Below are 22,518 nucleotides of genomic sequence, written 5' to 3'. Positions count from 1 at the left end.
GTTCGGATGGGAGTAAACTACGTTTTGGCAGCCTTGTGTTATAAACTGAGTTCCCAAAGGTACAATAGATTTGTTGTATTTAAGACAGAATTCCCCCTTTTCTAGTCTCTCTGTCTACTAAATAAAGTAGTCACCTCCAAATTACTGCTTGGAAATACTTTCAGAATAGAACAAACTTAGGAATCTACTATCATCTCATAATCCTGGATGCCAAGCCAAGACACTAATTTTATGTGTTGCTATTGTCTAAACTTTGAGATTGCATGAAATAATAATAATAATAATAATAATAATAATAATAATAATAATAATAATAATAGTTATTACTTACATCACATCTGTGTGTCAGGCACTGTCCCCTATGCTTTATAACACTTAACTCATTTAATACAGAAATACCTATGAAATATGCATTGGTACCATCTCCATTTTACAGATGAGGAAACTGAGGCACAGAGTTACTTGCCAAAGGCCACAAAACTAGTGAGAAGAACCAGGGATTCAAATCCAGAAACTTGCTCAGAACCTGTGACTTTAACCTTCATGCTAGATTTTCTGAGCATTTAGACAGCAATGAGAAACTCTACAATTCAATCACATGACAGTGATAAAACTTTCAGCCAAAGTAATTTTAAAGTAGTAACTCCTCTACCAATCTATTTGAGGCTGGGCGAGGTATAAATTCGATTAACTTCTGAATTTCTAAGGTTTTTGTGAATGAACAACTTAATTTATCATTTCATTCAAAACAGACAGAAACCTCTTCCTGACATTTTTCTTTCTGGCAAGAGCTAAACCCTTAGCAAAATGTGCGTGAAGATGTTTTCTAAATTTTATACCCTCTCTTTGCAATATTCAAACAATCAAAAAAAAAAAAAAACACAAAAGGGAAAAATACATCCCTATTTCAGGGTTTTAGGCTTCAGTCTCTGATACTAGTCTTGAATCCATCATTAGATAAGTCTTTTAACTTTCACTAATGGTGCAGGAGACTTGAGAAACACAGAAAGAGGACATATGAACACAGGATGAGTGGCAGAAAGACTCAAGAATAGCCCAAAGGCAGTAAGAAGAAAAAGGAACTAAAGCGTCAGGAGCCAAGAATGATGTGAACAGCATCCTGAGAGAAAAAGAAAATGAAGCAGAAAAAAAAAAAAAAAGAAAAAAAAAAAAAAAAAGAACCCAAGCCACCCTGAGGAACATTTGGTCGGAGAGGACATGGAAGTGTTTAAACACCAACCTGTCTTTGATTTAAAGAGTAGCAGTGACGTGACGGATCCAGTGTACACTCAGTTGTAAACCTGTTTAAGAGGCAACTCATCTAAAATAGTCTTTACTTAATATCTGGGGAAAACTCCCCAAATTCAATTGATCCATTAGATGAGCTAATTAACTAATCAATTGGATTAATCATGTCATCTCACGAGTCCCTCACACTGACTAAGAATATGGATATGTTTCAAAAGTGACAATGGGAATGAGCTGAACAAAGACAACTCAACAGTCATGGAAGTTACACAGTCCTCTGTATAGTCCCAGAGCACAACCTGAAGAATGCTAAGAACAAGTGTATGACCAAATGCTGCCATTGCTTCCAAGACTAGGAGGAATGTGACCAAGGCAACGTTTTGAACTAAAGCTATCTATCTTCTTTAACATTGCCCTGAAGGTCTCATTTGAGACCAGCAGCAGCTGGACAATTGAGAGGACCAGGCTCAGAGAAACACACAAAACAACCATAGGGAGCTGTACACGCACACAAGATGCAGACGCATCCACGTCCCTGTCTGTACACACACCCACTGCACGGCTTCCAGGGGCAGGAAATACATTTATTAGCCAATAGCCCCAATCCTTTAATCTCATACATAAATACGTTCAACTCCAAAGCCTAAGAGAAAACCTTAAAAAGCACTTCATGTAAACGGTTATGGCTGATGATTACAAACCACCTGTCTTCTTATTTATAGCCACAGCTCAGCCCACAAGACGGATGGAACTCAAAGACTTCAAGAAGCTACTAGCAAAAGACACCAGCGAAATAACTGCTGGATGCTAAAAGCTGCCCATGGCGCGGCCTTGACAGGTTCTCCCCAAGCTGTGCTGAGTTTCTTAAAAGACAACCTAGGTTCTGTGTTCCTAAAGAACAGGACTGTTTTGATAGAGTCCAAACAAAGAAAATGAGCTACTTGTAGCCTTTTAATAACACAATCTCTAAAAGCTTAAAGTCAGAGCAACCTCCCATTTTACCAAAGATATGAATTCATTACACATCATTAAAAGCAAGGTGATGTGTGTACTCTTAAGAAGGAGTTTTTAAAACCAAGTTTATTCTTTTAATTATTGTGACAGGGAAACGAAACCTCTCTTCCTGGAGAAGAATGTACGCTGGCATCACCAGAACGTGCACCCAGTATCGGTGGCCGTGTGCTGAGTGTCCTGCGTGCTGTGAGCTGAAGGTAACTTACGTGGGTCTGAAATCCTACCTGTTTCTGAAATTTTTCCTTAATAGTGGACAGCAGAAAATACTCATCCTGTCAATGCAGGGGACTGAACTGAGCGGCCATCCAGCACCGCCGCTAGCTGTCTCCTTGCCTGTCTCTTCCACTGGATCAGAAGTTCCTCAAAGGGAAGAAGAATCCTCTTGCTCTGGCACAGAGCCTGGCGTGGTGCCCGGCCCAGAGCAAGCACGGCATCAATGAGTCTGTTCAGTGGAGCAGGCTAAAATGGTCATCTTCACTCCCAAACTTTTGCTTAATTTAAAGCTCTTAGTTTTTCTCAGATTGGATGATTACAAATGTCCTCTTTATTTGTCCTGAGCGGATCTGTTATGATTAACCACTTCTGGTTCACACAAGATGTTTATTCTGCTCTGCTCTAAATAGTTTTATTTGGATCGATGTTTGTTCAAAGTAAACTTGAACACATTTTCATTGCCTGCCCTAACACAACCTAACAAACAACATGATTCACTTTAAAATATGCTTTAGCATCGTGTCTGTTGGGTAAATTGAGTAACTTGGAATCTTCTTTAATACTTATGGCAACAGACAGTCAGCATTCAGGGACTGGCAGAGATCCACAAACCTAAATGCAAAGGAAACTTTATTGACTAGGAAGCATTTTAATAAAAAAGATAATGTGATCAATAGCCAGATACTATGCTTCGAGTTTTTTTTTTTTTCTTCAATTTTTTGATAATCAGCCAGGGGTGATAATGAGGCCAGAGTCACGAGCTCAGTCTGCACATGTGTAATTAGTTTTGTTTTTACAGCACGGACTGTACCCGAATCTGAGTCAGGTAACAGGTGTGGGGCTAAACACAGAAGAAAATGAGATGAGAGGACAGAGGTAAACACAAACCCATCTCCACTAAGTTTACTCAGACTGTATATACAAGTACCAGCCAGCCAAGTCAGAAATGGCAGCTTATTATTAATTTAGGAAAAAGATCACAGGCTGCTCAAAAATTATTTCATTCCATGTATTTGGGATTACATTCTATTTATAACCCCAACAATTCTCCAATCTCAGTACCAAACACAGCTACATATTAGCAATCCATTTCTAAGGCACAGCTATATTAATAGTCCTCTAAGTAACCAGAATTAATAAACTCATGGTTAGGTACTGTACATTAAGGTCATGGAAGAGCGACATCTTTATCACTAATTTTCAAGTGGCAGTGGGAAAATTATAAAGCCCTTAAGTCTCTTTTTTTAAAAATTTTTAAATTTTTAAATTGTTTTTACTGAAGTACAGTCAGTTACAACGTGTCAATTTCTGGGTGTACAGCATCGTGTCCCATCTTAGGTCTCTTCCTGGGGGGGAGGGTTCTGAGATAAAGTGTTTTCTTAAAATGTGAGACACAAGGTTGTCTTAGGGTCTGTGTCTTGAATTAAAAACCAGACCACACGCACGCATCGCTGCTGTAACGCTCTCAGACGCCGGTGCACAGCGCAATTCCCCGGAGAGCCACTGCAGCACGGACGCACCCAGCCCACTCCCCGAGTTCGGTTTTGCAGGTTGGGGGCAGGGTCCAAAGAGCTGTATGATGAAGGAACACACATGTTAGTGATGCGGATGAAACTCCGGTCCAGTTTTGAGGTTTTGCATAAGCCCAGCACATTCACCTAGAAAAAGTTTCATTTTTTTGTGTGGCTGCCTCTTTCTATGCCAGTCTGTGTAACAGACAAGACATTCTGAGGACATAAAGTGGTTTTCGTCCTACCCTTCCCTAGACAGCCTTCATTTTTGAAAAGACACGTTGAACCTACAGCCAGCACTGACAGCCCAGGGGAACACCCGTTCCAAAGGCCCGTCTGCGGAAAAGATACCTAAGGCGACGGGGTCCGGGTTGACGGGGCTCTGCTGCCTGGAGTGGCTGCTGCCGCCGCTGCCGCCCTTCTTCAAGTCCTCGGCGTCGCTGTACCGCCGGACCCAGTAGTTCAGCTCCTCGCGGTCGGCCTCCTGGCAGCGCCGCAGCACGGTCAGCGAGCGCCGCGTCTTCTCCACCATGTCCATGATGCAGTTCAGCAGCTGCGGGGAGGCGGGCGGGGAAGGGGGCGCCGGTCAGCGCGACGCCCGGGCCGCGGTGCGCCCGAGCCCGACCGCTTGAGGGCAAGGAAGGACGTTACTTTATCCTAAAGGCTTCGGTCTGATACTGTCAAAGGGTAGATTTGAAATGGGGACCCAACACCCAAGTAAACTCAGTGGGAATGAGAGTAAAAAGTGGGGCGCGTGGCAGGGAGATTTCAGCTGAAGACATACGGTCAGCAAACCCATCTCCCCAAACACCAGTCCCGTTCCTGTATGAACTAAATGACCCTTTCCAGTAAGGCAGTATTGGACCTATTGATCTGGCTGTAAGGACTGAGTCCCTTCCACAATCTAAACATTTCTCTTCCGTACGTGGCTTGGATATCAATTTAGAAATCAAACCCTACATTGCACTTCAAACATTCTCACTTAGTTTTTCAAGTTTTCAAAACAGCAGAAAACATGCCTTCAAAGCACCCCCACACTTTTATCACGTAACCTCATTCCAGGTGTTTTCAAAACATTTTTTAACCGAAATGATTACCGACGTCTTACATGGTCAAGGTGTTTCCATTCCTCTGCCCATTCTCTGTCTGTTAGTCTGTGATCAATCATTTCTTCTTGACGTGTGCCATGCAACCCTACAAATGCAGAGAAGAGGGCTGGATCACCCCAGAGCATCCAGGACACAATCCGTATGCGCGAAGGCACTTAGCAGAGACTACGCGGGCAAACTCAACCACGTAAAAATACATTCGATTGTGAACGGAGACATGAGTCATTCTCAGATTTGCAATTTCCTAGCGGGCCCCTCGTAGAAGAATAAAATGTTAGAACTAGAAGGGAGTTTAGGGGTCGCTTGGTCAGAACAATCTCTTTTACACATGAGGAGAGGGGAGTGAAGTCATACCCAGCCTGGAGCTAGTTATCCATATAATGTTTTTCTACGTGAAAATGCAACTATATCCTGCCTCTTAATAAATACAAGTAACCACAAGCAGACATTAAGTGGTTTCAAAGTGTGGCATTCCTGCACTAAAGACAAAGACAGCATAAATAGTTTGACACGGATTTTCTACAACAAGCATGGCCAAATGATTCCACATTTCAGCAAAGTATAAATGAACACAATCCTATTGCATATGTCTTTGTGATAAAGAAGGCCATGAAAGCTACATATCCTCATTTAATTTACCAAAATTAAATAAATAAATAAATAAATAAATAAATACACTGGACATCCTCTATGAGAACAAAATCAACATACCAGACATAATTTGACAAATATCAAAAATCCAAGCTAAGAAACTGAAATTCCTAATTTGTGGTCCGTAGCCTAAGTATTAAAATTCTTCAGCATCACAGAGAAAAGATACTACCACGAAAAAGTAACATGGAAGAGTTCACCAAGTGAGTGACAATGGTAATGAACCTGAGGAATTAGCTAGGATGCTAATCAAAATAGAAAATAAATGTGTCTGGCTAAAAGGAACAGGTGGAAGGCTCTGATCGGAGACACCTGGAGACGTGTGGCTCTTCTGGCAAATTCAACATGCATAAAACATCTCATGTTCTACTATAAAGGAAAGGCATTGGGCTTTGGCAATATTTTCCATTTTAAACAATTAAAACTATTCATTTTGATTGGTATTTGTCACACTGTTACTGTGAATAGCAAAATAAGTCTGGCATGGTTTAGTCTTCTAGACACGTAGGCTGCTTCTCTGGTGGTATTACGCAGGAGCTAAATGACAGTGAGAGTTATGAGACACTGCATTCTACTGTTTTGTGAAATCTGAGTGGTTAGAAATCCTCTCTTTTAGCTGATTTAGAGAAATAAAGATAATGAGCCACATGACTCTTTTCAGCCAACCATGAGATGCGATTTAATTTGTAGCTCATGGAAGTGAACACATATACGACAGCTCTCTCAGCCTAATGAAAAGCTGAATACAAAAGGCTCTGCATCATCCTCTCCAATTAGAATATATTCTGAAATATATTTATAAAGCTAAAATTGTCAATGCCATCTATTGGTAAAAAAGTAAAATTGCAGACACATTTTAATAATTTGCGTAACAGAAAAGATGCTGGAGAAAAGTAGTATTTAGTTACTGCTCTGTTTGTTGTGACAATTTCAAGTTGAAATGTTTGCAAATATGTAATTTTTGTTGACTTATTTGATGCCTGTGTTTTAGGGGAAAAGAACTACCAGGGAAGCAAGTCATCATAGAAAACAACCAAAGAGCGATGAAGATATAAACGTGGTGTTGAATTAATGATGGAGGCATGTTGCTGCTTGCCCTTAAGGACCAAGAACTTCAGAGGTCTTAAAAGTTTCAAAAATTCAGCAGATTAAATCGGTAACGGTACGAACTCTAACACCTATTAACAAGCAGCAAGATGTCTGTGGCTAATGGAATAAGAGCATTTGTGGAACCCCGCTCAGTATCATCTCATTTAATCAAAAATAAATAAATAAATAAATAAATACATCAGAAACATGTTTGAGCCCAAGTACTTGGTGAAAAAATACAGGACTCATTTGCTACTTTAGAACTCTGAAGGTCATCTGCTGGATAGAGACAAATCTTTAAAAAAACTAAAATAAAACAACTCAGATGTTTACATTTATTAATTCTTCTCTTTCAGATACCTAAATATTCATTACCACACAATTTTTTATTTATATGCATAATACCAGAGGGGTCCAGTAAGGGAAAATAGCTTAGACTCATTAAAACACATTTTCATTTGTGGGCAATTAGACACCGATGTTGAGTCTTACCCAATTCCTAACTAGGCTAAAAGTCTAAGTTCACTAATAAACTAATGCTTGTAAAGTTTTACTTTCTTAGAGGATTCTAGTGAGTATAGATCTTTCTATGTATGTCTCTGCATTCAGTAGACATTCATAAATCACACCAGACTAAGTATATCTTTATGACAATTTTTATATTCTCAGAATGGCAGCCTGATATAACACCACAATTTGGTACTCATACATCAAGATTTTATTTTACTTTAACACCCACTAAACCCTGCCAGACTTCAGGGATGGTTAAGTAGTTGTATATATTTATAGAGATTAGCACTATTAGTTTTATAAGCTAATATAATTAAAAAGGTAAGGAACATGGTCTGATAAAAAAAAAATCACATGAAGCCAGTGGGTACAGATATAATTCATAAAGGGATATTTCACATTGCTAGACGAAAACATAATCATTGCGCATAAGCATAATTACTTCCTTGCTGATTACTTTATAGTGTACTGGAGCTAATATTTCATAAAACAGAATTTGCTGCCCAAGAAACAGGCCATTTCCTAGCACCTGCAGAGAGGGGTATCTTGAATTGGTCTTCCAGCGACCTGGTGACTCTGCTTCTATTAGAAAAACGAGCAATCATGGTTTGGGGGCGTGAAGTCATAAATGACCGGCAAGGTGTGTACTTGGAAGGCAGTTGTTAGGCGTTCGATGTGGGGGTCAGGGTGCCACTCCAGACTGAAAAACAACATCACCATTTTTGAGAGTTCTCTGAAATGGTACCTGAGAGAACACTAAACAGCTTGGCTCTTAAGAAAGCACAAATGATATGCTTAGCCATTTGTCTGACACACTATGTAAATGCAGAAATGGCTGCTGTGGGGAAGCAAAACTACTCCTTCACTGTCTCACAACCAGGGCCCCCAGTACCTCTCCCCCGAGCCCGACTCTCCCTTTCTGTTTTCTAAACCTTCGGAGGGTCATGTGTAGAAAGGCAGAAGGCCCTTCCTACGGCAGCGCCGGTGCTACCGACCTAGCTAGGTGTCTGCCGTAAGCCTGTGCTCAGCCACGCGCTCCGCCTGAGGCTGAGAACACCGCGCTGTCCCTGCCACTCAAGCAGGTGAGCTGGCTGTTTCCCGAGTCCTGTGCCCTCAGCTCTGTGTTCTGCTTTTCCACTTGGACTCCATCCCTTGCTGTTTCCAGGATCCCACCCACCAAATCGTCCACGTCAGGGAAGTCTGTCAGCAACTAGCTACGAGGTAAAGGCAGTCTTAGGGGTGGACGGCATGGATGTAGGAGACAGAAAAAGGAGGGAGGGTGCACTGTTGGTCTCAGTTTATCAATAGCTTGACTCACCCAAAATCAAAAAGTGAAGAGGCCCCAGAAATAGGAATGGTGCTCTGACACTATCACCTCAATCACTGATCGTGTCTCAAAACTTACCTGTTTTGTCTTCCTTCTTTTTCTTCAAGGTGAACACCTGTTCTTTAGAAGACAGTGTCTCCTAAAGGCTTCACTGCCAGCAGTTTTATGCAAAGAAGGAATGAACACAGGCAAACGGAACACATATTTACCCAAAGTCGTTCCTCCCTTGGTATTCTGATCTTTGACACTAAATTGTCAACACTCAATTGAACCACTGGTACTTTAAGGTTGAAGGGGAAAAAAAAAAGTACCAAATCACTCCTCAAAGAACACCTGTTGAGTTAAGCCACAGACATAATACCGTCTCATATTTTTCAAATACAGACCATCTCAGAGACTGGAAGTATCAAAATGGACTGTAAGACTACCTGAAATTAAAGATACAACAGAAGAAAAAAAAAGAAAGAAAAGAAAAGAAAAGGAAATGAAATAAAGAGAAAAAGAAAAAAGTATACAACAGAAGAAAAAATAAAGTGAAATGAAAATAAAAAGGAAAAAATAAAAGTGATACAACAGGAGAAGCGCTTAAAAATATATATTTGTGGCAGGCCAGTTATATATGAAACCTCTCATGGAACTCATTAAAAAAATTAAACTAAAAATTCACTTCACATTTGTTAATACAGTTGAGGTTTTTGGATTTAGATGTCCTCCTTCCAAAAAAAAAAAAAAAATAATCTGCTGTCACAAAGAATGCAAGTAATTAAGAGAGAAAGCAACAGCTGTTAAAGGACATACTAATATTAGCCAATTTTTCATATGAAGGAGACTTTATATAAAGGAAGAGGCTTGAGAGGGTACAGCTCAAGTTGTAGGGCGCATGCTTTGCGTGGACAAGGTCCTGGGTTCAGTCCCCAGTATCCTCTCTAAAAAATAAATAAGTAAATAAATAAACTTAATTTAAAAAAAAAGAAAGAAAGTTTTTACTCCATCACAGATTTCAAACCTCAGATCAGCCAGTCTGTGAGCGCACAAGCCCATGAGAAGGGAAGCGCCCCTTCCGTCTTACCCATAGGTCTGTTCCTGTCCCTGAGGTCCCTGTGGCTGGGGTGTCGATAGGAGTCCCTGTAGTGGTGGGCGATGGCCATATCATCCAAACGGTAATGCTGAGGGGGCGGCGGGGTGGGGTGAGGCAGGCCGTTGGGCTGGTAGGGCAAGCCGTTACTCGGACTATACCGCTGGCCGGGGCTAATAGTGCATGGTCGCTTGCTTGGATGTTCTGAGTGCAAAGGCTCTCTGTCAAAGCCATTTTCTTTGGTTCTGAGGAGGGGAGAGAAGAGAGTGTGTTTCATAATGTACTCAGAAACTGGCACAGTTCAGATACTCAAGGTTTGAACTTGTAATGGAAACAGAACATTCCTTTGGTGGCCAGAAACTTCCAAGAACTCAGCTTCCTAGACGACCGGTGGGAATCCACTGAAACCCATGCTGAGGGCGAACGACCACAAGACGGCTCCCAGGAGAAAATGTTCCCCTTCTCGTCAAATTAGCCAACATCTTCCCAGGTGGCGCTCATGCGGTTAGGTCACCAACAAGAGGAAACCAGAACTCCCCTCTGCAGACGCCATTTTCATCCAGAAGCAACTACTTGATTTCTAACCAATTACCCTGAGACCGGTTGCATTCGGTGAAGATTCATCCAGGTACCAAAGCATCACCCTTCAGATGAGTTTTTTCAGTACGTCTATTCCTCTGATCCACCCTGGTATCTGACCTGCACATCAGAGACCTTCTACATGGGTTGTGTTGTTCAATACAGTGGCCACACATGGCTCTTTAAATTAAATGTAAGTTAATTACCATTAAATAAAGTTTAAACTTCAGCTCTTCAGTAGAGGTGGCCACATGTCGGGTGCTCTGTCGCCACTGGGGGTGGGTGGCTACCGAATGGGACAGCACAGAAACAAATCATTTCCATCATCTCAGAAAGTTCTGTTGGGCAGCAGCAACCAAACTGAACCAGTGCAATAAAACAGTGTAACGTCAGGCACTCCAACATTACCCTGGGTCGCCAAGATAATCTATTAGCAGTCACACAGAGCTGGCTGGGATCAGAAGGAAGACCCAGGCGAATCTCCTTATGTTAAAGTTGAGGAAACGCAAGCCCAGGGAGCACGAGTGACCGGTCTGGGGTCATCGGATCTCAGGGCAGGACAGACACACCCTGACTGCATTTCAACATGTGACACACAAAACCCTGAACCTGGCTTTCAGACAGAATGCATTCCATCGGTGAGCCCTGATTACTCATCACTGCTCCTAGATTCTCAAACAGAAGTAGGGCTAAAGAAATATTTCTGCCTGAAAGTACCTCTGAGAGACTAACTCAGTACACTCAGTAAGACAGGAGCAAACCACACCCGCCTGTGCCTGGAGGTGCAGCTCCCAGACTGATTTTTCCCTTAGGTATGTATGGCTCCCTCACAAGACCAGCACTCACTGTATCCTTAGACCAGTGGTAGCTTCTGTCTTCCCCTGGAAAATTTCCCCTAAGAATTCTACCAAGTCACAGTAGCTGCAGATTTCCACACGCCTGTTTGATTTTTGGTTGGTTAGGTTTAGAGACCTTAAGACACCTTCGCCACTTGCCCAGTGCCAAGGTTAGGCTTTGATGAAACTGGAGGGATCTGAGTGGAAACTAACTTAACAACAGGGATCATGAGGGGCAGCAGGATTCCACAGTGAAACATCCTGTATGTCCCTTTAGGATAGGGCCCCAGTGACAATTTACACACACCAGATTAAGTAGGACACAGGACTCAGAGACAGAAGGTACAGGCACACTGAGAACTGTGAGAAGCTGCAGGGTTCCACATGAAACGAATACATGCCCAACGCACGCTGAGGGAGATGCACTCTTCCGAAGCCAGGAGACGGACCAACATTGGAAATGCCAGCAGGGCATGGCCTCTGTGGGAGTGTCGACCAGAAGTCTCAATGCTGCTCCCATCAAAGTACGTGTCTGCACTAAAATCTTCAGCCTCCATACATATCGATCACTGATAAGACTAAGATGTCCAACATAGCTCAAACATAACCTAAATGTACTGCTTTAAAATAGTTTTTCAAAGTGAAAGGAAACATTCGAGATATCGATTTGTCTCCTTAGAGGATTAGCTATGTGATTCTAATCTGTATTTCCAAATCCTATACATTTCTGAATAATACATTTCAACATTCAATGCATAAACATTTCCAGCATAAATCAGTTGGAAAATACTGAAGACTAAAAGTAGCTATGAGCATAATGCCAACACAGCACCTACCTTACTGGCAGTGTGGTGCAGTGGAAAGAGCACCGGACTGGAAATCAAGAGACCTGAGATTTAGTCCTGGCTCTTCCACGACTAGCTGTGTGACCTTGGGCAAGCCACTTAACCTCTCTGGACCTCAGTTTGCTCATCTGTAAAATGAAAGCGTTGGACTAGATCAGTGGTTTTCAGACTGTGCCACCTGAGGTGCTTAGGGATTCTGTAGGCAATAAAGAATTTTTACCCTAAACAGATTTAAAGGGCCAGAGGAGGCCACTTACTCATTTTAAACTTTGAGGTTCCACCTAAGATTTCATTTTTTAAAGGAAAAAGTCTGCTATTAAAATCAAGTTTGAAAACCACTGGACTAGGATGACTTCTGAGGTCCCTTCTAGTCTGAAAACTCTGAAATTTAGTTATTCTATATTTATATCTAAATGTCATTTGTACAGAACAGGGAATATGATCAATATTTTATAATAACTACAAGTGGAGTGTAATCTCTAAAAATTGTAAATCACTATGTTGTACACCTGAAACTTATATAATATTGTACATCAGCTGTACCTCAATAAAAAAATAAATTTGTTTTAAAAATGTCATAGTTATGCTGATTGGAACACACAGGGCTGATGGTCCTCTGGCCAAACTACGTCTGAATCAACAGACAACTTCTGTGCTTTGCTTGGAACGACAGACTATTTATACCTGATTTTTTGTGTGTGCAAAATAGAAAACAGTCTCTAAATACCTTATAGCAGCCTAAATATCTAAACGTCAAAACATTTCTAAATATCAAACTGTCTTTTATCCAATTGCGTCAAACCATCTCAACTTACTGGTTTTGTGATAAAACCCTTGTCCAGAGATGACAACACTGGAAGAATTCTGTTTCCAAAGTAGTTAGAGATTTTGTTCGTCTCTGCCCTCAGATCAGCCCTCTGATCAGTGCTTTTACTCCCCCTCCAAAAACAAGGACAGTAAGTTCTTAGAAGCAGGGTCTCAATCTGTCCTGTTATTTCCATCGTGTCCCTGTAATCTTGTCCTGGGTCCCATCTCTCCTGCAGTTTATTGGAGCAATAAGGCTTACCACCTCACAGAGGTAGTTATATTTTAGTAGCAAAGCATTAAAACGTTAAAACGGCCCATAGAAATAAAGTTACCAAGTCTCCCTGGTTGCCTCCCACCACTCGTGTCACTTATAAAGCCAACTCTATTCAAAGGGTGTAAGCACAGAAAGGTAGCCAAAACGACTGAACCGCTACTTGTTGACTTCTTAGAAACGCCTACAACATTCTACACCTCATCTGCTTGGGCAAATTCCACACTTGCCTGTTATTTGTTACCCTTTGAAAGTACATTAGACAAAAACCAACAAAAACTTTTCATTGTCCCGTACCAGCATACCCTTGAAATAACTCACATTCCAGTGTGACGCCTGCCACATCTCATGGATTTCCGGAAGGCATTTTTTGTTTGTTTTTTTATATTCTATCTCCCTGCTTGGAGAAATTTTCCTGACTATAACCTAACCACTTCAACATTTAGATCTCAGTCACTTCTCTCCCAGGGTCAGATGTCCTAAGAGTAGAGAAATGCTCAGGACTCAGATGTGTGACCTCAAGACAGCCTAGGGAAGTTCACCTCTGGCTTCAGCTTCCTGCCCAGTAAAACAGAACTAAGAGGAAACCATACACGTTTAAAAACAACACTTAAGAGACAATCTAATTTACACCTTACAGCACTTGAGGCTGTTTTTCCTCAAGTCCTCAATAACAGAGGCTGTAAACTGACTTATTTGAGGAAGAAAACAAGCTTTAAAAAAAAATTTCCTCTATATAAAATATTTTAAATGTCATAATTGGCTAGTATGCACTGATAATCCATTAGTAATACGGGAATGGGGAAGAATTAAGAAAAAAATTATTAAGCTCATGGCAATAAATAAACTAAGAGGACCGATCAATCTCTTACGTAACAGGAACAGGCATGAGTTTGTTTCCTGATTAAATTTTTTAAGTGGGGGAAGTATCACTAGAAAGACCGTTCTAGGGACAGGCAAACTGGTGTAGCATAGTAACCCTTAAGCTGGCAAGGAAGGAACATAAACATCTCTGATCTCAGTCCTGTTACCAACAAATGCATGCCTTAGGCTCTGACTTCTCCAACTGATCACAGGCATTTCAAATGGAATGTGTCTCTAACTCAATAAAAAAAAAAAAAGATTATACTGTACAGCACAGGGAAATATATTCAAGATCTCATAGTAGCTCACGGGGAAGAAGAATATGAAAACAAATATATGCATGTTCATGTATGACTGAAGCACTGTGCTGTACACCAGAAACTGACACAACAATGTAAACAGACTGTAACACAATAAAAAACCAAAACCAAAACCAAATCAAATGGAACGTGTCTCAACTGACCTTGTGTTTCCCTAGTACCTCCTACACTGGGCAATTATGTCACCTTCTACCTGCCACCAAAATAGAAACATGGATGTCACGCTATCGCTTTGTTCTCGAAATCAAGTCCTCCTGGTCTCTTAAGTGTCTCTGTCCTACCCCAGGATGCCGTATCTTGTCCTGACCACCCCGCTGTCTTTAGGCTGAGAGTCTTTAAATACATAAATAGTCTTTACTTTTGTATTTTAGAAGCCTGTATCTAAATCTTGGGGGGTGACCGTTCTAGTAAAGAAAAGCCCAAAGACATTAAGATCTTAACACGAACCCCACCTTCCTTCCCTGATCTAATTCATGCAGTTTGTTGAGGCTTCCACAGAATGGCTAGACGCTGAATCAAGGGCGGGGCGGGGTCATTTAGGGGCATATTTTTAAAACACAATTCAGTAAAAAATCTCTTCAGGAATTATCAGGGAATAGGTGAGTTTAGACAGGAATTTTACATAACACCCTTCTATTGGTGCTGAATAATGTATCTGAAACAAAATACATTACAAATTCCCCTGTCTCCTTGAAAAGAAAATCAAACCTGACTCTTCAGGACAACCTGTGGTGATTCCTGTGTTTTGCAGAAACACCGCCTTCCAGGAGATGGTGAAGGACAGAGAGATGAATGTCTCAGGACGATCACCGCTGGGCCTTCCATCTCTCTGCTGCTCAACAAACACCAAGGGGATAACGTCCTGAGCAAAGCGCTAACACCTTCAGGAGTAAATGAGATGCTAGTGGCGGACGCTGGCCACCCCAGGCAAAAACATGATACCAGGACCTGCGAGGACTACAAGATGTGGGTTCACAGAGCTTTGCCTCTCACAAGGAGAAGGTGGAATGCTTTGGGCACCTGTCTCCCGAGCTGAGCTCAACAGTCAGACCATCTGCGAGCAGCTGGCCCTTTATCTTTGCTAATTTCTGGCCACTGTAGTCAATTTCTACCGTTCCCACTGCCTGGGATTAGATATTCTAATCTGTCATCTACACATTCCAATTGGAGCCTTCTTAATTTTTTTCTTGTTAGTGACCCAACCACGGCGTTTCATTCCCCGGGCTGTTTTCGTGGCTGTGGGTGTTTCACAGATGCATATTTTAAAACGACAGAAAGCAAGAAAATAAACAAGAAGGCAAAAGACTTAGGGGAAAGGCCATTTGCTTTACGACTAAAAAATGACTGTATTAAATTAAATCTGGATTATTTACTGGTGCACCTTGTATTCTGCTTGATGTTCCGTGCTTGTGGTGTTTTGCTCGGTTTTGTTTTAGGTACGGGTATGTGTAAGACACACTACCCTGAGCTTTGCTGGGCACGAAGATGAGCAGGACCTGATCCCCAGCACCCCCTGGAGATTATGGTTTGGTAGTAGACTCAAATTGTTTTTGCAAGTGTGCCAGCAAGAAATTTTTTACCATGAACACAATTTAATCTAATAAGCGATGCAAGACTACTATACTTTTACACAGGGCTTGAACTCGGGGGCACCATAAAAAGTACAAAAGTGGAGATCAAAGGCAGAAAAGACCACTCAGAATGTACATTTGAAAGAGTAGGGCTGTGGAGTTGGCTCCAGTTTGGGTCCGGCTACTTGCTGGCCATGTGAACTCAGGAGGCTTCATCTCTATGAGCCTCTGTTTTCACCCACAGACTAGGGAGACTAGGGACGGTTACTTCAGAGCTACTGAGGGGACTCAGGAGAGAACCTACAGAAAGAGCCAAGCACATATTTGGATTCAGTCCCTTACCCAAAGCGCTTTCTTTTCAAGCTGAGGCGTTCGGGGGCTGGGGTATACAAACAGAGTTGTGAGAGCATGGGCGTTCAAGGCAGAGAACCTGGGGGTTAGAGTACACCCCATCGGGGAGACCCCGGACACAGCATCCAGTCTGCCTGGATCTCCGCAGTAGGACTGTCAGGAAGTAAGTGTTATGTGTCACTACGTAAATTATTCAGCATGGGCCTGGCACATCCTAAGTGCTCAGTAAATAGTAGCCATTATTAGAATATTTATGATTGGGAAGCCTTTGCTCAGATGGTAGAGCCTGTCTGAGTAAGCCTGCAAAGTATGAATAGAATTATGATATATAAGAACTCCAGCACAGAACAGAAACCATCAGTCAGAATACAGACTAAGGCACAAACGTGTTCAGCAGGGCTAGACCCTAGGAGAGCAGCAAAAACAGAACCAGCAAGTTCATGCTGAGGCTGGAGTGTGGAGAGGCCAAAATGTTCTCTACAGCCACGCAATCTTCCCCATCAAGTAAGGACAAGTTAATGCTATTTCTCTAGAAGCCTCCAGAATTGATGTGACTAATATATTAAAAAAAATAATAATTTCTATGGGGATGATTATTGTCTTCTTGAAACTGAAGACTGCAAGAAAGATACAACACAAAACTAGAATGCCTGAATGCAATACTAGTTTCCCATATTTTTTCATAGAAAACCGAATGCAGTCGATAATACAAACTTAATTCTGACTTGTGCAATTAATTCCACAATTCCTTACAAAGTGCACCTATCTCTTCTCTTTAGAAAGAGAAAAAGACTGAACCACGCTCATTGTGCAGAAAAGGGAACGCGGACCTAGTAAGTCCAGCTGGTGTGCACTTTGCTGGCAAACACTCACCCGGCACGGTTTCAGGATGGCCTCCTCACAACCCTCCGGCACCCGTGTTCTTTATTCCACTTGTTAGGCCAGGAAACCAGGCCGACTGTGGGTCCTCTCTTGTTGTAAAGATTTATATAAAACCTCAGAACATTACACTACTCCACTTACCCACATGAGCAATTACAGAGAAGAAACACACGAGGGAAAGCAAGGGGGGAAAGACACGATTCTTAGCGGGGCTCTTCTTACTTCAGCTGCGCACAATGAGGCGTATTCTGTGCCCCTGGAGGACTTCAGGGACCTAAGTACGCTGGCTTCTCCACTAAGGAGCTTTGTTACATGAAGCATGTTGTTTGGGCCTCAGTTTTTCTCAACCATAAAGAGAAAGGACTGGCCTGGTAAACCCATAAGATCCCTCCCAGATGACAAATTATATACTTCTGAAGCTCAAGAAAGTCTTCTGAGAAATTAATGTTTTAATAATTGGGGGAGGAGGAGGAAATGCATATTAATGCAACTATGTGGCTATCGTGACAAAAGTCAGGGTGTGTTAAACAGAGTAATTTGAAGCATAATTACATTAAGATCTTATATATGTATGTCTATATATGTCTATCTGTATACATTTGTATGAAGGGGATTAATACTTAACATCAATCACTTGAAATGAGGGGGCAGTGGACAGAGCGTTACCCATACAGAACCGATGCTCATTCAGTTTAATTTCTTAAGCAATGAAGCTCCTGAGTCAGAAAATCAGCATAACAGGTGAGAAGACGATGGTAAAGACCAATTATAACAAAAAAAAGCTGCAGCATCTAAGCTGTGAGGAAGGATGGCAGTGATACAATCAACACAACAAAGGCATCTTTTTAAACTTAATGACTTTTATCTATTCTGTAATGTCAAAGTAAGGCAGCCCATCAGACTACGCCCCCCCCCCCTTCTCACTCCATCACAGAGTCTGTCTTCATGGCCATCAGGGTGAGCAGTTTTAAATCAGAACTTCCTAAACTTTCCCTAACATTTTAGAGGAAAAAAAAAAAAAAAAAAAAAGAACATGATTTTAAAATAAAAATTGTCTTTTTCTAATTTGGGTTCTGCGATATTCTACCACAGACCTACAAATCTAGTATAGTTGTTCAGGGATTCACCCCAGAGCTATTTTTAAAAAGTAGAATACATTTTACTCTTCCATTCAGAGAAAAAAAAAAAAAAGATTTCATAGACTTCTCCAGAGTATTCATTTCTCTGTAAATAACAGTAATGCTTAAATATATATATAACCAGTGATGATCATATTTAAGGATGAGAAGTTACATTTGCCAAAACCCAGCCCTGAAACACGTGATGACTGTTTAGGAGATTAAATCAGCCCTCATCACGGAATTTAAGCCCCCAAAGTTGTAAACAAAATATAGAGCGCTCTTTTGTTCGTGACATGTCATGAACAAATTACCAAAATGTGTTTTCTCCTCAGGTGTCAGTTTTTCCCTCTTTTAGTGACTGATGGTTCCCAGTGTTATTACAGAAACAGATTGATCTTTTTAATGAGCCAGTTTAATAGACTCCAAAATCTCACCGTGGCTGCTCATCCATGTCAGACCATATGCACCAACAAAACATTCAGTAAAACAAAAAAGCTCTGCTGTCAGACAGCTCCACACTCTATAAAATTTCATATAGTAGATGTGGAGATACAGATAAATAACCAGAGAAGAGGAAAATGCATATGCAAACACGATGCGGAAAATATATGCAAAGAAATACTGTAAAGGCCCATATTTTCTTGGCTCTGATCAAATTCCCACAAGATACAAATGTATTTACACAACATACTCTCATTACCCTTCCTCCTAACTCTAAGGAAATCCATTTGCTATCCTTCCATTATAACACACACGTCAGGTTTTCCACTTGAAAAAGAATGTTCCATCCAAAGCTCAACCATGTGGGTTCTGGCTCCAAAAACTATGAATAACCAAAGGGAGAGAGAATGAGACGGGGGGGGGGGGGGGGGGGGTGTTCCTTCAAGAAAACGCCACCTGATTGGACGCAAACACGCATGCGCACACAGCCACAGCTCAGCAGAACGAAAACGCCGGTTTCCTGTGGAATTTACATGACGTCTGCGTACTGATGTTAGCACACTGCCCAGGGCTCACCTCCGCACGGTTCAAGGGAGGTCTGACGTCACGGTGCATTCAAATACAGAAACCGGGAAAGAACCAGCGGGGAAATGGCTGGGAATGTAGAGAAACGGATAAAACAAGTTCTCGTTCTACCGGATGTGGTTACTTACCAGTCAGGGTTTCTAGACTAGACTGTGCCCATTTCTAAACTGGCCTATAGGATTATCTTCACATTTACCACGGCTGTCTGACTCTTTCCCTGTTATCCCCTCCTCCACCCAAACAGATGTTCTTCCCAATGTCCCACCTAGTCTCTCCCTAATTCCTTTTGCCACACTGTCTTGGAAAAATGGAGCTGGATCATCAATACTGACTTCCTGTGGGGTAAACGGGTAGGGTCAGACAGGAACACACACTGAAGCATCTCTCCTTGAGCTGCTTCTTGGTTTTCAGCACCGCGTGGACATGCCATTCAGACACTTGGATTTAGCAGCTGCCTTTGAAAGCCCAAGTACTAAATGCTTAAATACGACTAAGAAAATAAAACTTGCAAAACTGAGAAAGTAGCGCCGTGGGAAGGTCACGTATGGAGGTGGGTCCATAGCAGGTCAGAAGTAAACTAATGTCGAAACTTTTGCTTTAGGAATTTTAAACTATTAAGAGGGCCTATGTCAAGAGGAGAAAAATTGCAGAGATTGCAGCATAAAAACTGCTTCCCAGGGGATTATGTAATAACTGTATATAAACTGGCTGGCTTTTAATAACATTCTGATTTGTAAAGCAGCCAATACGTTTAAGGGTAGCTAAGTCGGTCACAGAGAGATGTCTCTGAGCTGCCCCAAGGATCGTCAGCTCCCATGAATCTGTGTCAGAGTGCTAGCCTCTCAAAGGCTGGTAAACTCTTGCCTGACGAAATGCAGAGAGAAAGGATGGCTAAGTAAAGAAAGGAAACAAAGCCCATGACATGTACGTTTCTGAAAATAATTTCATTTCAAGGTTCTCCGTATTTTACAAATACTTTGCAAGACGGTGCTAATAAGACCATATTCCTGTGTTAAAAAATGGTCATACATGAGGGCTGAGGTAGCCAGGAAATGATTTTAATCAGGTGCATTGCAGGTTTCATGTATATGCCTACCCAACAACTGCTTTGCAGGGTTTAATGGAGAAGTGACTTCATTTTACATTTCTTAGAATTCTCAGTTATGAGACCAGCCTGCCTGGTAGGAGGAATACTGATTGTCAGGTAACATTTTTCAGCAAAAATGCCATCTATTAGTTCTATTACTTTACTCTTTATCGTCACCCAGTTCATCTAGCTTCCTGAAAGATTTCTCTTAGTTCCTATAAAACCAAATTAAATACCTACTGCATAGAGTTTAGGCCAGCTATCAAAATCATCATGTTTTGAGAAACCTTGGAACAACAGGTTTCCTAACACTGAAGGGTAAGTATGTGGTTGGGATGAATTATATAGTAAGTGAGAATTTTAATACAGGCACACCTCGGAGGTACTGCGTGTCTGGTTCTAGACCACTGCGATAAAGCTCATATTGCAATATAGCCAGTCACTCAATTTTTTTTGGTTTCCCAGTGCATGCAGAAGTTATGTTTACCACTAGTCTATGAAGTGTGCAGTAGCATTATGTCTAAAACACGATGTACATACTGTAAGTAAAAAATTACTGCTAAAAAACGACCAATTATAAGAGTAAAATCAATGATCACTGATAACAGGTCACCATAACAATATCATAGTGAAAAAGTTTGAAATATTGCAAGAATTAGCAAAATGCGACAGACACAAAATGAGCAAATGTTGTTGGGAAAATGGCGCCAACAGACTTGTTCCATGCAGGGCTGCCCCCAAAACTTCAATTGAAAAAGAAAAATAAATAGTAAACCGCAGTACCTGTGAAGCACAGTAAAATAAGGTGTGCCTGCATGGACCATCTCGGGACCATCAGTGCACCTGGCATGTCTGAATGTCACCTATCTTTCCCTTTTACTGTCATGCTGCAAGTTGTGTAGAAGCACCAGGTCACTATGCTGTGCATCTGGACTACCATGGTGTCTCACACTCCGAAAACAAAATGACACATGGCAAAGGTCAAGCTGCACAAAAAGCTAACTGCCGCAGGCCAGACTCATCACTTATGACCCCCAGGGCCAGCGCAAGACGCCCCCAGTGGCCCCGCAGATTATCGTTCTTTTGCAAGAAAGGCTGAGCAGCCGTTGAGCCACGACACGGAAGCCATCCTGGTACCACAGGTCCCGGGACGCCCTCCCTCTCACCTGTCTGGAGTTCGCCTCTTCCCGTTTTCGTTCACGTCGAGAAGCAGCTCCGAGGAGTCAACAGGTGAGGTGGTGCTGGCGTCCAGGAGCAGCTGCTCGTGCTGGGCGAGGTACTGGGCAGGGTTCTGCTTGGCCAGCCTGGCGCAGTGCAGCAGCTCCCGCTGCAGCAGGGGCAAGTTGGCCTGCGGGGTGGGGGTCGGGGGGGGGACAGGGATGAGACTGGGGGGGACGGGAGAATCCTTGCAACCACCAGACTGACCTCCCTCTCCAAACACTGGCAGACCGCGGAACTCGGCTAAGCGAAGATGCTGCCGAAGGCACGTGGTACGTCTGATGCCCGGACCGGGCGACGGTGTGCGCCTCTGCCTGGGCCTGGGCCGCCCTGAATGTGGACGTCTGACCCTTGTGAGCATCTCACGCTTCCTGCCTTCATGCCCCTGGACAGCACGGGGGTGGTTCTTATTTATTTTTAAGATCCCTGAATGCTCAAACGTAACAGGATACCAGATTCCAGCTCTATCTATGAGCAACCTTTGTTTCCAACAAGGAAGACAGAGGGTACATAAAACATACACGTGGTTCGCTTAACCTCACAATAGCCTCCCTGACATGTTCAGTTTGGGATCTAGTTACTTACCCAGATTTTTTTTTTTTTTAAGGCTAATCTTATGAAATACCTTTGGTCAACTACTAACTTCAAATGAAAAAATAGAGATATGAACATAGAGATTATTTCTAATTTAATAATCAACATTAAATTCAGATGACGCTCCAGTCCTGATGTCCCGGTTGGAGCTCAGGCACAGAGCAGCATCACTCCTGGTCCACAGTGGGAGTCTGCTCTCTCTGTGTCAGACTTACTCTAAGGAACGCATGCAGATATCTAACAGGAAGTCCTGTGCACCCGTCACTCTGACTCCTCACCCAGCCCATCACCTTGGAAAGGACTCTGAGAACACGCCTGTTGATGGACTATTTTGGCAACCTCAAATGTAATAAAAGGGAAGGAGACAGCTTTACACACAGGAAAGCATTAAAATGGAAA

General features: G+C 42.1%; 1 protein-coding gene across 8 annotated transcripts in view; it reads right to left on the bottom strand.

Moving 5' to 3' along the window:
- Window positions 1-22,518, bottom strand: part of RUNX1T1 (RUNX1 partner transcriptional co-repressor 1) — a 139,054-nt gene that overhangs the window by 25,910 nt on the left and 90,626 nt on the right. For all 8 annotated transcript variants that reach the window (XM_032468057.1, XM_032468050.1, XM_032468052.1 and 5 more), the window contains 4 exons: window positions 21,474-21,655; window positions 9,742-9,992; window positions 5,095-5,180; window positions 4,338-4,539 (listed from right to left, as the gene is read on the bottom strand). In XM_032468057.1, the coding sequence (XP_032323948.1) occupies window positions 4,338-4,539; window positions 5,095-5,180; window positions 9,742-9,992; window positions 21,474-21,655 (721 nt within the window). The remainder of the gene's footprint in view (window positions 1-4,337; window positions 4,540-5,094; window positions 5,181-9,741; window positions 9,993-21,473; window positions 21,656-22,518) is intronic.

Source organism: Camelus ferus, chromosome 25, assembly GCF_009834535.1.
Source record: "Camelus ferus isolate YT-003-E chromosome 25, BCGSAC_Cfer_1.0, whole genome shotgun sequence".
NCBI classification, from domain to species: Eukaryota; Metazoa; Chordata; class Mammalia; order Artiodactyla; family Camelidae; genus Camelus; species Camelus ferus.
This window is presented reverse-complemented; position numbering and strand designations above follow the sequence as displayed.